The sequence below is a fragment of the Coregonus clupeaformis genome, chromosome 29 (assembly GCF_020615455.1).
Source record: "Coregonus clupeaformis isolate EN_2021a chromosome 29, ASM2061545v1, whole genome shotgun sequence".
Classification (NCBI taxonomy): Eukaryota; Metazoa; Chordata; class Actinopteri; order Salmoniformes; family Salmonidae; genus Coregonus; species Coregonus clupeaformis.
In genome coordinates this window covers 63,559,735-63,574,657 of record NC_059220.1, presented here as the reverse complement: position 1 = coordinate 63,574,657, position 14,923 = coordinate 63,559,735, and the positions used below count along the sequence as shown (strand labels likewise).

General features: G+C 44.3%; 1 protein-coding gene across 1 annotated transcript in view; it reads right to left on the bottom strand.

Annotated features, from left to right (window-relative positions):
* The window catches only part of LOC121572283 (zinc finger protein 704-like), a 73,119-nt gene that overhangs the window by 21,384 nt on the left and 36,812 nt on the right, over nt 1–14,923 (bottom strand). Inside the window, exon 3 of the mRNA XM_045209030.1 lies at nt 898–1,001. Coding sequence (XP_045064965.1) covers nt 898–1,001 — 104 coding nt within the window. The remainder of the gene's footprint in view (nt 1–897; nt 1,002–14,923) is intronic.

The following is a 14,923-nucleotide window of genomic DNA, read 5'->3' as shown; positions in this document are numbered from 1 at the left end:
CAGCCCAGGTGCAGTTGATGCTTCCCATCAGTGACATGGGGACCTCTGACTGAAACAGCTTGTTCAGTTTAATTCTGCCAATTAATCTCTCAATGTGGACTCTAAGATGGGCAACCTCTTGCGTTTGATGGACCTGTGCTGCTGGCATTTGGCTCTGTTTAGACAGAAAGGGTGGACGGTAGACCTTGCCTGGCACACAGTCATCAATCAGGAACCCCTTGACAGCCATCACTGCCATGTCTTCAGTGAGCAAGCCAAACAGTCCTGATTGTTTGAATAGCTCTTTGTCACTGATGGAGCCACAAAAGTAACTTATCCATGTGGGGCCATCCCAAGCAGGCCTTTCAAGGTGCTCTTCTTCATTTCCTAACTTTCAATAAAGATGCCGCACCAACTAATACCGTTAACACTAACGTTAGCTAGGTACTGGTAGCTAACATTTGCTAGCTAAAGAGATTTTTAAAAAAAGACACAGAACACAATAATCGAATTAAAGAAATCACTAACTGAACGGATAAACACAATTTTCAACAAGAATGACAAAAAAAAACACTATTGAAATATGACTATATTAATATACTGAGGTAATGATAAAACGAGCGACTTCGAGGCTAGTATGGCTACAATCAGGCTGACAGGACGCTATCGGGAGAGGAAGCTATGTATCAGGTAGGAAGTTGAGGGGAAATGGGCGTTGCTAAGTTGTGCAAAAGGACTATACAACACGTTCAGACGCTAGCTATCATGACCACCTCTCAGCAATTGTTTGCTCTATCAAACGTTGGATTGTTGCCTTCTTGGGACAAAACTACCTTGTAACAGAGATTGTTAATGTCAGTGTGATCACCTGTATAAAAAAAGAGGATAAATAAATCAAAACATGTTTGGTTGACTCACCACTGACTTTGACGGGGGGGCTCCTGACCAGAGGACTGGTGGACAGGCTGGTCAGAACCATGGCAGCTGTCACCTTCTCCATGTCCACTTCCTCCTCTGACTTCCTGTTAAAACAACAACAACAACAACAAACAGAGAATATTACTGGGCATGAAAACACAACAACAACAAACAGAGAATGTGGCTGTGTCCAAAATGGCATCATATACGGCTCTGGCCCAAAGCACTCTGGTCCCGTGTGGCTCAGTTGATAGAGCATGGCGCTTGCAATGCCAGGGTTTGTTGGTTCGATTCCCAAGGGGGACTAGTACAAACATTTGAAAATGTATGCACTCACTACTGTAAGTCGCTCTGGATAAGAGCGTCTGCTAAATTACTAAATGTAAAAATGCCTACATTGGTAATATGGCACTATGTAGGTAATATGGCACTATTGGCACTACGTAGGGAATATGGCACTATGTAGGTAATATGACACTATGTAGGTAATATGACACTACGTAGGTAATATGACACTACGTAGGTAATATGACACTATGTAGGTAATATGACACTATGTAGGGAATATGACACTATGTAGGTAATATGACACTATGTAGGGATCTAACTGTAAGTCGCTCTGGATAAGAGCGTCTGCTAAATGACTAAAATGTAAAATGTAAATGTAATATGGCACTATGTAGGGAATATGGCACTATGTAGGTAATATGACACTATGTAGGTAATATGGCACTATGTAGGTAATATGGCACTATGTAGGTAATATGACACTATGTAGGTAATATGACACTATGTAGGTAATATGACACTATGTAGGTAATATGACACTATGTAGGGAATATGACACTATGTAGGTAATATGGCACTATGTAGTTAATATGACACTATGTAGGGAATATGGCACTATGTAGGTAATATGACTCTATGTAGGTAATATGGCACTACGTAGGTAATATGACACTACGTAGGTAATATGACACTACGTAGGTAATATGACACTATGTAGGGAATATGGCACTATGTAGGTAATATGGCACTATGTAGGTAATATGGCACTATGTAGGTAATATGACACTATGTAGGTAATATGACTCTATGTAGGTAATATGACACTATGTAGGTAATATGGCACTATGTAGGTAATATGACACTATGTAGGTAATATGACTCTATGTAGGTAATATGACACTATGTAGGTAATATGGCACTATGTAGGTAATATGACACTATGTAGGTAATATGACTCTATGTAGGTAATATGACACTATGTAGGTAATATGACACTATGTAGGTAATATGACACTATGTAGGGAATATGGCACTATGTAGGTAATATGACACTATGTAGGTAATATGGCACTACGTAGGGAATATGGCACTATGTAGGTAATATGACACTATGTAGGTAATATGGCACTATGTAGGTAATATGGCACTACGTAGGGAATATGGCACTACGTAGGGAATATGACACTATGTAGGTAATATGACACTATGTAGGTAATATGACACTATGTAGGGAATATGGCACTATGTAGGGAATATGACACTATGTAGGGAATATGACACTATGTAGGTAATATGACACTATGTAGGGAATATGGCACTACGTAGGGAATATGGTGCAATTCACTGGGCATGCCTCCCTCCCATTCCCTAAGAAACAGCCTGATATATTGGTCAACTCGTCAACATGATTCTGCTGCCTCTTTCTTCTCTGTTGATTTAACAGTTGCCGTGTCGGTGACAGATAAGACACGCTGAATGAAAACATACCCATTTGTCTCTTTTAATTGGTGTGAATTCACTAACGCTACGGATGCATCTATTAATCCGCCCGCTGTACTCAACACACACACACACACACACACACACACACACACACACACACACAGTACTCCCAACAGAACCCTGAGGAAAAAAGTAAGTTTGATTGCTGAACGGTGCTGTGATCAAAGTGGCATTGATACTACATAGGCTACATTCTAACATACATTGTCACCATTATAATAATGCACCGTGGCGTTGACTGACAGTGTTCTTGAATGAAGGCTTTGCTTTAATAGGGGCCAGCATCCATTAATGAAAGCATCAAAGGATACCAATCAACTAAGCACACTGACAACCCGTCCCTTCAGAAGACCAAACCCCAGTCTGCTGAGCCCCACAACACTGTGAACCCATTGAGCTAAAGCATAGGCATTCGTTCGTGGAGCTAACGTGAGCGTGGTTCAAGCCAACAACCAGAGATGGAGAGGGTATATGCTGACGGACAGAACCAGAGAAGGAGAGGGTATATGCTGACGGACAGAACCAGAGAAGGAGAGGGTATATGCTGACGGACAGAACCAGAGAAGGAGAGGGTATATGCTGACAGACAGAACCAGAGCTGGAGAGGGTATATGTTGACGGAAAGAACCAGAGCTGGAGAGGGTATACAGTGGGGAAAAAAAGTATTTAGTCAGCCACCAATTGTGCAAGTTCTCCCACTTAAAAAGATGAGAGAGGCCTGTAATTTTCATCATAGGTACACGTCAACTATGACAGACAAAATGAGAAAAAAAAATCCAGAAAATCACATTGTAGGATTTTTAATGAATTTATTAGCAAATTATGGTGGAAAATAAGTATTTGGTCAATAACAAAAGTTTCTCAATACTTTGTTATATACCCTTTGTTGGCAATGACACAGGTCAAAAGTTTTCTGTAAGTCTTCACAAGGTTTTCACACACTGTTGCTGGTATTTTGGCCCATTCCTCCATGCAGATCTCCTCTAGAGCAGTGATGTTTTGGGGCTGTCGCTGGGCAACACGGACTTTCAACTCCCTCCAAAGATTTTCTATGGGGTTGAGATCTGGAGACTGGCTAAAGGCCACTCCAGGACCTAGAAATGCTTCTTACGAAGCCACTCCTTCGTTGCCCGGGCGGTATGTTTGGGATCATTGTCATGCTGAAAGATCCAGCCACGTTTCATCTTCAATGCCCTTGCTGATGGAAGGAGGTTTTCACTCAAAATCTCACGATACATGGCCCCATTCATTCTTTCCTTTACACGGATCAGTCGTCCTGGTCCCTTTGCAGAAAAACAGCCCCAAAGCATGATGTTTCCACCCCCATGCTTCACAGTAGGTATGGTGTTCTTTGGATGCAACTCAGCATTCTTTGTCCTCCAAACGCGACGAGTTGAGGTTTTACCAAAAATTTCTATTTTGGTTTCATCTGACCATATGACATTCTCCCAATCCTCTTCCTGATCATCCAAATGCACTCTAGCAAACTTCAGACGGGCCTGGACATGTACTGGCTTAAGCAGGGGGACACGTCTCGCACTGCAGGATTTGAGTCCCTGGCGGCGTAGTGTGTTACTGATGGTAGGCTTTGTTACTTTGGTCCCAGCTCTTTGCAGGTCATTCACTAGGTCCCCCCCGTGTGGTTCTGGGATTTTTGATCACTGTTCTTGTGATCATTTTGTGAGATCTTGCGTGGAGCCCCAGATCGAGGGGAGATTATCAGTGGTCTTGTATGTCTTCCATTTCCTAATAATTGCTCCCACAGTTGATTTCTTCAAACCAAGCTGCTTACCTATTGCAGATTCAGTCTTGCCAGCCTGGTGCAGGTCTACAATTTTGTTTCTGGTGTCCTTTGACAGCTCTTTGGTCTTGGCCATAGTAGAGTTTGGAGTGTGACTGTTTGAGGTTGTGGACAGGTGTCTTTTATACTGATAACAAGTTCAAACAGGTGCCATTAATACAGGTAACGAGTGGAGGACAGAGGAGCCTCTTAAAGAAGAAGTTACAGGTCTGTGAGAGCCAGAAATCTTGCTTGTTTGTAGGTGACCAAATACTTATTTTCCACCATAATTTGCAAATAAATTCATTAAAAATCCTACAATGTGATTTTCTGGATTTTTTTTCTCAATTTGTCTGTCATAGTTGACGTGTACCTATGATGAAAATTACAGGCCTCTCTCATCTTTTTAAGCGGGAGAACTTGCACAATTGGTGGCTGACTAAATACTTTTTTTCCCCACTGTATGTTGACGGAGAGAACCAGAGCTGGAGAGGGTATATGTTGATGGAAAGAACCAGAGCTGGAGAGGGTATATGTTGACGGAAAGAACCAGAGCTGGAGAGGGTATATGTTGACGGAAAGAACCAGAGCTGGAGAGGGTATATGTTGACGGAAAGAACCAGAGCTGGAGAGGGTATATGTTGACGGAAAGAACCAGAGCTGGAGAGGGTATATGTTGACGGAAAGAACCAGAGCTGGAGAGGGTATATGTTGACGGAAAGAACCAGAGCTGGAGAGGGTATATGTTGACGGAGAGAACCAGAGCTGGAGAGGGTATATGTTGACGGAAAGAACCAGAGCTGGAGAGGGTATATGTTGACGGAGAGGGGGTCCAGCGGAGCTCCCTAGTCTCTTTGATGTGGGCGTACAGCGGGGCGGCTCGACGTTTATTAGTCACTGGCCTATGACGCTCATTTCCTCCTGAATAATGGACTATAAATCAGACACCTCCTGCCTCCCAGGCTAAAAGCTAAACACCCTCCAATCCAAGCTTCTTCTCTTTCTTTCTCATCTATTCCGATGATACGCCTATCATTCGTCCACACACACACACAGATCTACTGTACATATGACACGTGCAAACATACATGAAGGACATTAAAACAGAGCCTCCTATCACACCCACTGGAATTGTTCTCTTCTGCAGGTGGCAGAGATGTGTTCCAGATAAAGACGATGCGTTCATCATCTCACAGAGGGCCATGGGTAATAATAACGAGAGAGAGAGAGAGAGAGAGAGAGAGAGAGAGAGAGAGAGAGAGAGAGAGAGAGAGAGAGAGAGAGAGAGAGAGAGAGAGAGAGAGAGAGAGCGAGAGCGAGAGAGAGAGAAATATGGACATTTATTTTCCTGTGTAAAACTTTCACAGCCAACAAGAAGTGAAACTCACAGCCCTGGGGATTTAAGAATCTTTCAACGTTTATCTTTCAGCGTGCTGTTTGGGGGTCATTCTGTTTGGGAGAATGTTAGCTAGCTCTCCAGAACTGAAATACAGCCGAACTGAGCAGACAGGCAGATCGGACACAGACTGTAACCCTAGCTCATGTAAATGCTTTAGTTCTCTAAGAAATGATTGCAGGCTGGAATGATTCATGTGATGGTTACCAGTAAATTACACTTTGATTAGGAAATCTAATGAAGACATTATCATCAGTATATTTCCTCCTCTGGGGGAAGAGAGGTCAAAAGACCATTTCACAGAGTAACCGAATTTCCAAATACACAAATTACTGTTTCACTAGAGGAAGAATTAATCCAGAGGCGAGAGCTGTGTGTGTGTGTGTGTGTGTGTGTGTGTGTGTGTGTGTGTGTGTGTGTGTGTGTGTTGTGATACCCAAAGGCTATTACTGTACAGCCAGAGGACCAGAGGGTTACTGTCGGTCAGTCTGGGAGAAGCTTGAGGCGCCCTAGCCATCCCACAGTGGCTGACAGCTGGCCAAATCCTCCCTCCCTCCTTCCTTCTCTCCCTCCTCTCCCTCTCTCTCTCTCTCTCTCTCTCTCTCTCTCTCTCTCTCTCTCACACACATGAAAACAGAGTCAGAGTCACACACACACACACGGCCTTGCCAGTGGACCCTGGTCAAAAGTAGTACATTATATAGGAAATAGGGTGTCATTTGTGACGTGCCACAAAGTAGACCAACACAGAAATAAAAAGAGCTCCACTGTGGCTGTCGGTCTGGTGCCTCTAACCCGTATGCTGTTCTCTGTCCCGCCCGTATGCTGTTCTCTGTCTCGCCCGTATGCTGTTCTCTGTCCCGCCCGTATGCTGTTCTCTGTCTCGCCCGTATGCTGTTCTCTGTCTCGCCCGTATGCTGTTCTCTGTCTCGCCCGTATGCTGTTCTCTGTCTCGCCCGTATGCTGTTCTCCGTCTCGCCCGTATGCTGTTCTCCGTCTCGCCCGTATGCTGTTCTCCGTCTCGCCCGTATGCTGTTCTCCGTCTCGCCCGTATGCTGTTCTCCGTCTCGCCCGTATGCTGTTCTCCGTCTCGCCCGTATGCTGTTCTCCGTCTCGCCCGTATGCTGTTCTCCGTCTCGCCCGTATGCTGTTCTCCGTCTCGCCCGTATGCTGTTCTCCGTCTCGCCCGTATGCTGTTCTCCGTCTCGCCCGTATGCTGTTCTCCGTCTCGCCCGTATGCTGTTCTCCGTCTCGCCCGTATGCTGTTCTCCGTCTCGCCCGTATGCTGTTCTCCGTCTCTCCCGTATGCTGTTCTCCGTCTCGCCCGTATGCTGTTCTCCGTCTCGCCCGTATGCTGTTCTCCGTCTCGCCCGTATGCTGTTCTCCGTCTCGCCTGTATGCTGTTCTCCGTCTCTCCCGTATGCTGTTCTCCGTCTCGCCCGTATGCTGTTCTCCGTCTCGCCCGTATGCTGTTCTCCGTCTCGCCCGTTTGCTGTTCTCTGTCTCACCCGTATGCTGTTCTCTGTCTCGCCCGTATGCTGTTCTCTGTCTCGCCCGTATGCTGTTCTCTGTCATGTGGCTTTTACTGAGGAGTGGCTTCCATCTGGCCACTCTACCATAAAGGCCTGCTTAGTGGAGTGCTGCAGAGATGGTTGTCCTTCTGGAAGGTTCTCCCATCTCCACAGAGGAATTTTGGAGCTCTGTCAGCGTGACCATCGGGTTCTTGGTCACCTCCCTGACCAATGCCCTTCTCCCCAGATTGCTCAGTTTAGTTTGGCCGGGCGACCAGCTCTAGGAAGAATCTTGGTGGTTCCAAACTTCTTCCATTTAAGAATGATGGAGGCCATGTGTTCTTGGGGACCTTCAATGCTGCAGAAAGTTTTTGGTACCCTTCCCCAGATCTGTGCCTCGACACAATCCTGTCTCGGAGCTCTACGGACAATTCCATCGACCTCATGGCTTGGTTTTTGCTCTGACATGCACTGTCAACTGTGGGACCTTATATAGACAGGTGTGTGCCTTTCCAAATCATGTCCAATCAATTGAATTTACCACAGGTTGACTCCAATCAAGTTGTAGAAACATCTCAAGGATGATCAATGGAAACAGGATGCACCTGAGCTCAAGTTCGAGTCTCATAATAAATGGTCTGAATACTTATGTAAATAAGATATTTCTGTTTTTTATTTTGTATAAACTTGCTAAAATTTCTTGCCACTCCTCAGTAAAAGGCACATGACAGCCCACTTGGAGTTTGCCAAAAGGCACCTAAAGGACTCTCAGACCATGAGAAACCAAGATTGAACTCTTTGGCCTGAATGCCAAGCGTCACATCTGGAGAAACCTGGCACCATCCCTACGGTGAAGCATGGTGGTGGCAGCATCATGCTGTGGGGATGTTTTTCAGCGGCAGGGACTGGAAGACTAGTCATGGTCGAGGGAAAGATGAACGGAGCAAAGTACAGAGAGATCCTTGAAGAAAACCTGCTCAAGAGTGCTCAGGACCTCAGACTGGGGCGAAGGTTCACCTTCCAACAGGACAACAACCCTAAGCACACAGTCAAGACAACGCAGGAGTGGCTTCGGGACAAGTCTCTGAATGTCCTTGAGTGGCCCAGCCAGAGCCCGGACTTGAACCCTATCGAACATCTCTGGAGAGACCTGAAAATAGCTGTGCAGCGACACTCGCCGTCAAACCTGACAGAGCTTGAGAGGATCTGCAGAGAAGAATGGGAGAAACTCCCCAAATACAGGTGTGCCAAGCTTGTAGCGTCATACCCAAAAAGACTTGAGGCTGTAATCACAGCCAAAGGTGCTTCAACAAAGTAGTAAAGGGTCTGAATACTTATGTAAATGTGATATTTCAGTTTTCTACATTTAATACAGTTGCAAAAATGTATAAAACCCTGATTTTGTTTTGTCATTAAGGGGTAGTGTGTAGATTGATGAAATGTTTTAATTTTAACAATTTAATCAATTTTAGAATAAGGCTGTAACGTAACATGTGGAAAAAGTCAAGGGGTCTGAATACTTTCCGAATGCACTGTATTTTCTCTCTCAATGTTTCTCGGTCTCTGGAGGTGATGTATACAGTAGTACCAACAGAAATTGGAGATTTCCATTTTCACAGGCCACAGAAACCATTGAAAAAAAGGCCAGCCAACCACACCACCCAACTGTGCTCTTTGACCCAAATATCCCAACTCCGGCTAGAGTTGCTGCGGAGCATCTCTTTTTAGACAGAGCGGGTGGTTGTACGATCACACAATCAGGGAGAGAAAACACTACTTCCTCTCACTGATCACACTAGGGAAGAGCGCGAGAGCGAGAGCGAGAGTGAGAGCGAGAGCGCATTGTGAGGCTAAAAGCAATATGGGTATGTTTTTCATTCAATTTCCTGTGTGATTTCCATATCTTTTTATTTGAGGAAGTGTGTTTAGCGGGTGTGTGTCTCTCGGTGTGTGTCTCTCTGTGTGTGTCTCTCTGTTTGTGTCTCTCTCTGTGTGTCTCTCTCTGTGTGTCTCTCTCTGTGTGTCTCTCTCTGTGTGTCTCTCTCTGTGTGTCTCTCTCTGTGTGTCTCTCTCTGTGTGTCTCTCTCTGTGTCTCTCTCTCTGTGTCTCTCTCTGTGTGTCTCTCTCTCTGTGTCTCTCTCTGTGTGTCTCTCTCTGTGTGTGTCTCTCTCTGTGTGTCTCTCTCTGTGTGTCTCTCTCTGTGTGTGTCTCTGTGTGTGTCTCTGTGTGTGTGTGTCTGTGTGTCTGTGTGTGTGTGTCTGCTGTGTGTGTGTGTGTGTGTGTGTGTGTGTGTACAGTCTACTCTAGTGTTTCTAGAAGTCTACAGAGATGGAAAGAGAGAAAAAACACTACTTAGTTCCCCTGATAGATCACACTAGACCAAACGGCTGAACAAACAGCTGCTGCGGTGAGAAGCACATGATGTTGATGAGCTATCAGACTATCAGATAAGAGGTGAAGACTGTGTGTGTGTGTGCACACCAAATCACACTACTACATCACCTCACACTACTACATCACCTCACAGTACTACATCACCTCACAGTACTACATCACCTCACAGTACTACATCACCTCACAGTACTACATCACCTCACAGTACTACATCACCTCACAGTACTACATCACCTCACAGTACTACATCACCTCACACTACTACATCACCTCACACTACTACATCACCTCACACTACTACTACTATTGGGGGGGTTGAGGAGTTGGTGGTTGAGGAGGTGGGGGTGGGAGGGTTAAGGTGGTGGGGGTAGGAGGGGTTGAGGTGGGGGTTGAAGTGGTGGGGGTAGGTGGGGTTAAGGCGGTGGGGGTAGGGGGTAGGGGGGGGTTAAGGCGGTGGGGGTAGGGGGGGTTAAGGCGAAGGGGATAGGGGGGGTTAAGGCGGAGGGGGTAGGCGGGTTGAGGCAGTGGTGGGTGAGGAGGTGAGGGAGGGTGCGATGATGTGAACAGAGGCTGATCGAGTCATAACGACCTCTACGGCATCTTGCAGCGAGAACCACGCTCTCATTCACTCACTCTTTCCCTCACTCGCTAGTGGTTCCGTAGACGCATGCAAACATACAGTGCCTTGCAAAAGTATTCATCCCCCTTGGCATTTTTCCTATTTTGTTGCATTACAACCTGTAATTTAAATTTATTTTTATTTGGATTTCATGTAATGGACATACACAAAATATTCCAAATTGGTGAAGTGAAATGAAAAAAATTACTTATTTCAAAGAATTCTAAAAAATAAATAACGGAAAGGTGGTGCGTGCATATTCACCCCCTTTGCTATGAAGCCCCTAAATAAGATCTGGTGCAACCAATTACCTTCAGAAGTCAAATAATTAGTTAAATAAAGTCCACCTGTGTACAATCTAAGTGTCACATGATCTGTCACATGATCTCAGTATATATACACCTGTTCTGAAAGGCCCCAGAGTCTGCAACACCACTAAGCAAGGGGCACCACCAAGCAAGCGGCACCATGAAGACCAAGGAGCTCTCCAAACAGGTCAGGGACAAAGTTGTGGAGAAGTACAGATCAGGGTTGGGTTATAAAAAAAATATCCGAAACTTTGAACATCCCACGGAGCACCATTAAATCCATTATTAAAAAATTGAAAGAATATGGCATCACAACAAACCTGCCAAGAGAGGGCCGCCCACCAAAACTCATGGACCAGGCAAGGAGGGTATTAATCAGAGAGGCAACAAAGAGACCAAATATAACCCTGAAGGAGCTGCAAAGCTCCACAGCGGAGATTGGCGTATCTGTCCATAGGACCACTTTAAGCCGTACACTCCACAGAGCTGGGCTTTATGGAATAGTGGCCAGAAAAAAGCCATTGCTTAAAGAAAAAAATAAGCAAACAAGTTTGGTGTTCGCCAAAAGGCATGTGGGAGACTCCCCATACATATGGAAGAAGGTACTCTGGTCAGATGAGACTAAAAGTGAGCTTTTTGGCCATCAACGAAAACGCTATGTTTGGCGCAAACCCAACACCTCTCATCACCCCGAGAACACCATCTCAGCCACCACCAGTGAAGCATGGTGGTGGCAGCATCATGCTGTGGGGATGTTTTTCCATCGGCAGGGACTGGGAAACTGGTCAGAATTGAAGGAATGATGGATGGCGCTAAATACAGGGAAATTCTTGAGGGAAACCTGTTTCAGTCTTCCAGAGATTTGAGACTGGGACAGAGGTTCACCTTCCAGCAGGACAATGACCCTAAGCATACTGCTAAAGCAACACTCAAGTGGTTTAAGGGGAAACATTTAAATGTCTTGGAATGACCTAGTCAAATACCTCAATCCAATTGAGAATCTGTGGTATGACTTAAAGATTGCTGTACACCAGCGGAACCCATCCAACTTGAAGGAGCTGGAGTAGTTTTGCCTTGAAGAATGGGCAAAAGTCCCAGTGGCTAGATGTGCCAAGCTTATAGAGACATACCCCAAGAGACTTGCAGCTGTAATTGCTGCAAAAGGTGGCTCTACAAAGTATTGACTTTGGGGGGGTGAATAGTTATGCATGCTCAAGTTCTGTTTTTTTTATCTTATTTTTTTGTTTGTTTCACAAGAAAAAATATTGTGCATCTTCAAAGTGGTAGGCATGTTGTGTAAATCAAATGATACAAACCCCCCAAAAATCCATTTTAATTCCAGGTTGTAAGGCAACAAAATAGGAAAAATGCCAAGGGGGGTGAATACTTTCGCAAGCCACTTTATGCATGCAAATGCACACACGCCCCTTGAGACACACACATCATATAAAAAACACACAGAACAGTCACACACACACACACACACACACACATTTACCGACGAATACAAACACACACACACACAGACACCTCTAATCGCCCTACACCCCCCACTCCCAGGAGAGCGATACAGACAGAAGAGATGAGGAGGCGGAGGGGGGCTCTTTTATGGAGGTAGAATCATGACTTAATTATACAAGCATGTAAAGAATGATGTGCGTATGTAAAATATGAGTTGCAACTGTATACTGAGTTTTGTAGTTGCAAAAAATATTTGCAAACATGTAACTTATTTTGAGAATAAATACAACAACGCTTGCAAGTTGATATGTGAACAAATTAAATGAGATTTGAAAGTATGCAACTACATTTGAGAATGAATGCAGCTCATTTACTAAATTTACGACTGGTGAATCTTCTTCTGTGAACCAAAACTACACTTGCAGATGTCGAATCTGTGTGCTCAGAATTTAGGCACTAATTTCTCGACTAACCTGTGCCAAAAGTATTGCAGTTGTAAAAAAATAATAATCTGTAAGCAGGCACCACAGAAAAACATGAACTCTGGTGGACAGGGCTTTTTCTTCCGACCAAATCGGGTGAGGTGTTGTCATTCTTGAATGTGCTTTCACACTGTGCTAAATATGGATCAAATGTGTTAAAATTAATAGATAGCTAGCTAGCTAAATTAAATTAACAGAATTTGAAAACTACAACAAGGCTTTGGTGAGGAAGATGACGGGAATAATTAAAAAGAGTGTTTCCACATAGCATAAACGCTACAAAGCTAATGCTTTTCCATTGGCATTACATGGCTGGTTATCTAGCTAGCTAGCATTAGAGCCTTCTGGCTAGCCTGTATCTAGTGGTTCTTACGTTGTGTATCAGAGCAATAGGTCTAGCTATGTAATTGTCATTTGGTTGAGACTAACACTAGAAAATAATTGTTTGCTCTGTGTATATTTGATCTGTAGTTAGTTGGCTTTGCTAGTTAGCAAGCTGAGATATCTGCTCAAGTTGGCTAACGTTAGCTAGCTTGCTAATAATATTTGGAGGAGAACAGGCTAGCTGCCTGTAGAATCAAGACAAGAGGGGATGGGGAAGAATACATTGATATTCATTTTATTGGCTTCCTATACGAGCTTCTTTTCCTGAAAATGTCCATCTCATATGGCTAGCTAGTTGTTGTTGTTGTTGTTGTTCTAGTGCCCGTTAAATGTTACAGCCACAACATCATGATCATGTAGTCATGCATCTGCAGACCAGCGAGGAGGAGCAAAGCCTGCTTTGGGTGAGCTAGCTAGAACAACATCAACTAGCTAGCTATAATATCAGATAGACATTTTCTAGGAAAAGCATGGACAGAGCTAGCTATCTGTAGTAACATTATTATTTGAAACCACCACATGCACATCATCTGTATCTGTGTTATATTCCATATTATGTTTTAATCTAGTTGTACTGTATTGCTATCCGTCTCAAGTTGTACAAATCATCAGCATGAAGAATACTGAATTATGTTTGAATTGTCAAGTGGACTGAATTCTCATTCAAATAATGTTGTGGCTCTCTTTCAGATCGTCTAAGCACACCTCTGCCTCTGCTAGCCACACAACCACTGCCTCAGAGTGGTTGGGTAAGCTCCTTTCTGGCTGGTCCTTTCCACACAGTGTCTCCCAACCCCTCTGTCTCAGTCCCCGGTAATTACTCTGCAATAGCTTATGTGCCGGGGGGGGGCTAGGGTCAACTGTTCTTATCTGGACCCGTATTCACGAAGCATCTTAGAGTAGGAGTGCCGATCTAGGATCAGTTTTTACTTTTAGATCATAATGAATCAAATTATATTGACTGATGGGACCTGACCGGACTGGGGGAGCCGAGTCCCTAGTTGTCCCTAGCCATTCCGACTGCAGCTATGGACCCCTGGCCTGATTTCACTGGGCGTTCTACCTTGTCGGAGACCCCTGCTGATCAGGTTTAGGCAGGTAGACACTGTGCTTCTGCCTCTGCATTGCTAGCTCTTTGGGGTTTTAGGCTAGGTATCTGTAAAGTACTTTGACTGTTGATCGGGGCTGTCCTGATTAACGTGAGACAATACACATGCATTTGTAACAAGAACAGTGAGTGTTGTGTTGGGGGTTGTATATCCTTATTTTCAAATTTGAACGTTTAGTTGATCTGGAGTGGACTACATTTGAATTTAAATTATTCACTAGGATGACTAACATCCATCATTATCCATGACTACCATCCACATGTAATCCACCAGCACTTTTCTAATGAACACAAGTCCTCAATATATTGTACATGGGAACAACGTTTTCTATGTATTCATGATTAATATTCCCTTTTGTCAATAACAGCTTCTACACATGAGACCGGGGGGCTGGGAGACACTGTGGCCCCGTTCAATGTCACCCCTGGACAGGGCCAGCCAGGAAGGAGCTTACCCAACCACTATGAGGCAGTGGTTGTGTGGCTAGCAGAGGCAGAGGTGTGCTTAACATATCTAAAAGAGAGGCACATCATAATTTGAATGAGAATTCAGTCCACTTGACAATTCAAACATGATTCAGTATTCTTCATGCTGATGATTTGTACAACTTGAGACGGATAGCAATACAGTACAACTAGATTAAAACATAATATGGAATGTAACACAGATACAGATGTGGTGGTTTCAAATAATAATGTTACTACAGATAGCTAGCTCTGTCCATGCTTTTCCTAGAAAATGTCTATCTGATATTATAGCTAGCTAGTTGATGTTGTTCTAGCTAGCTCACC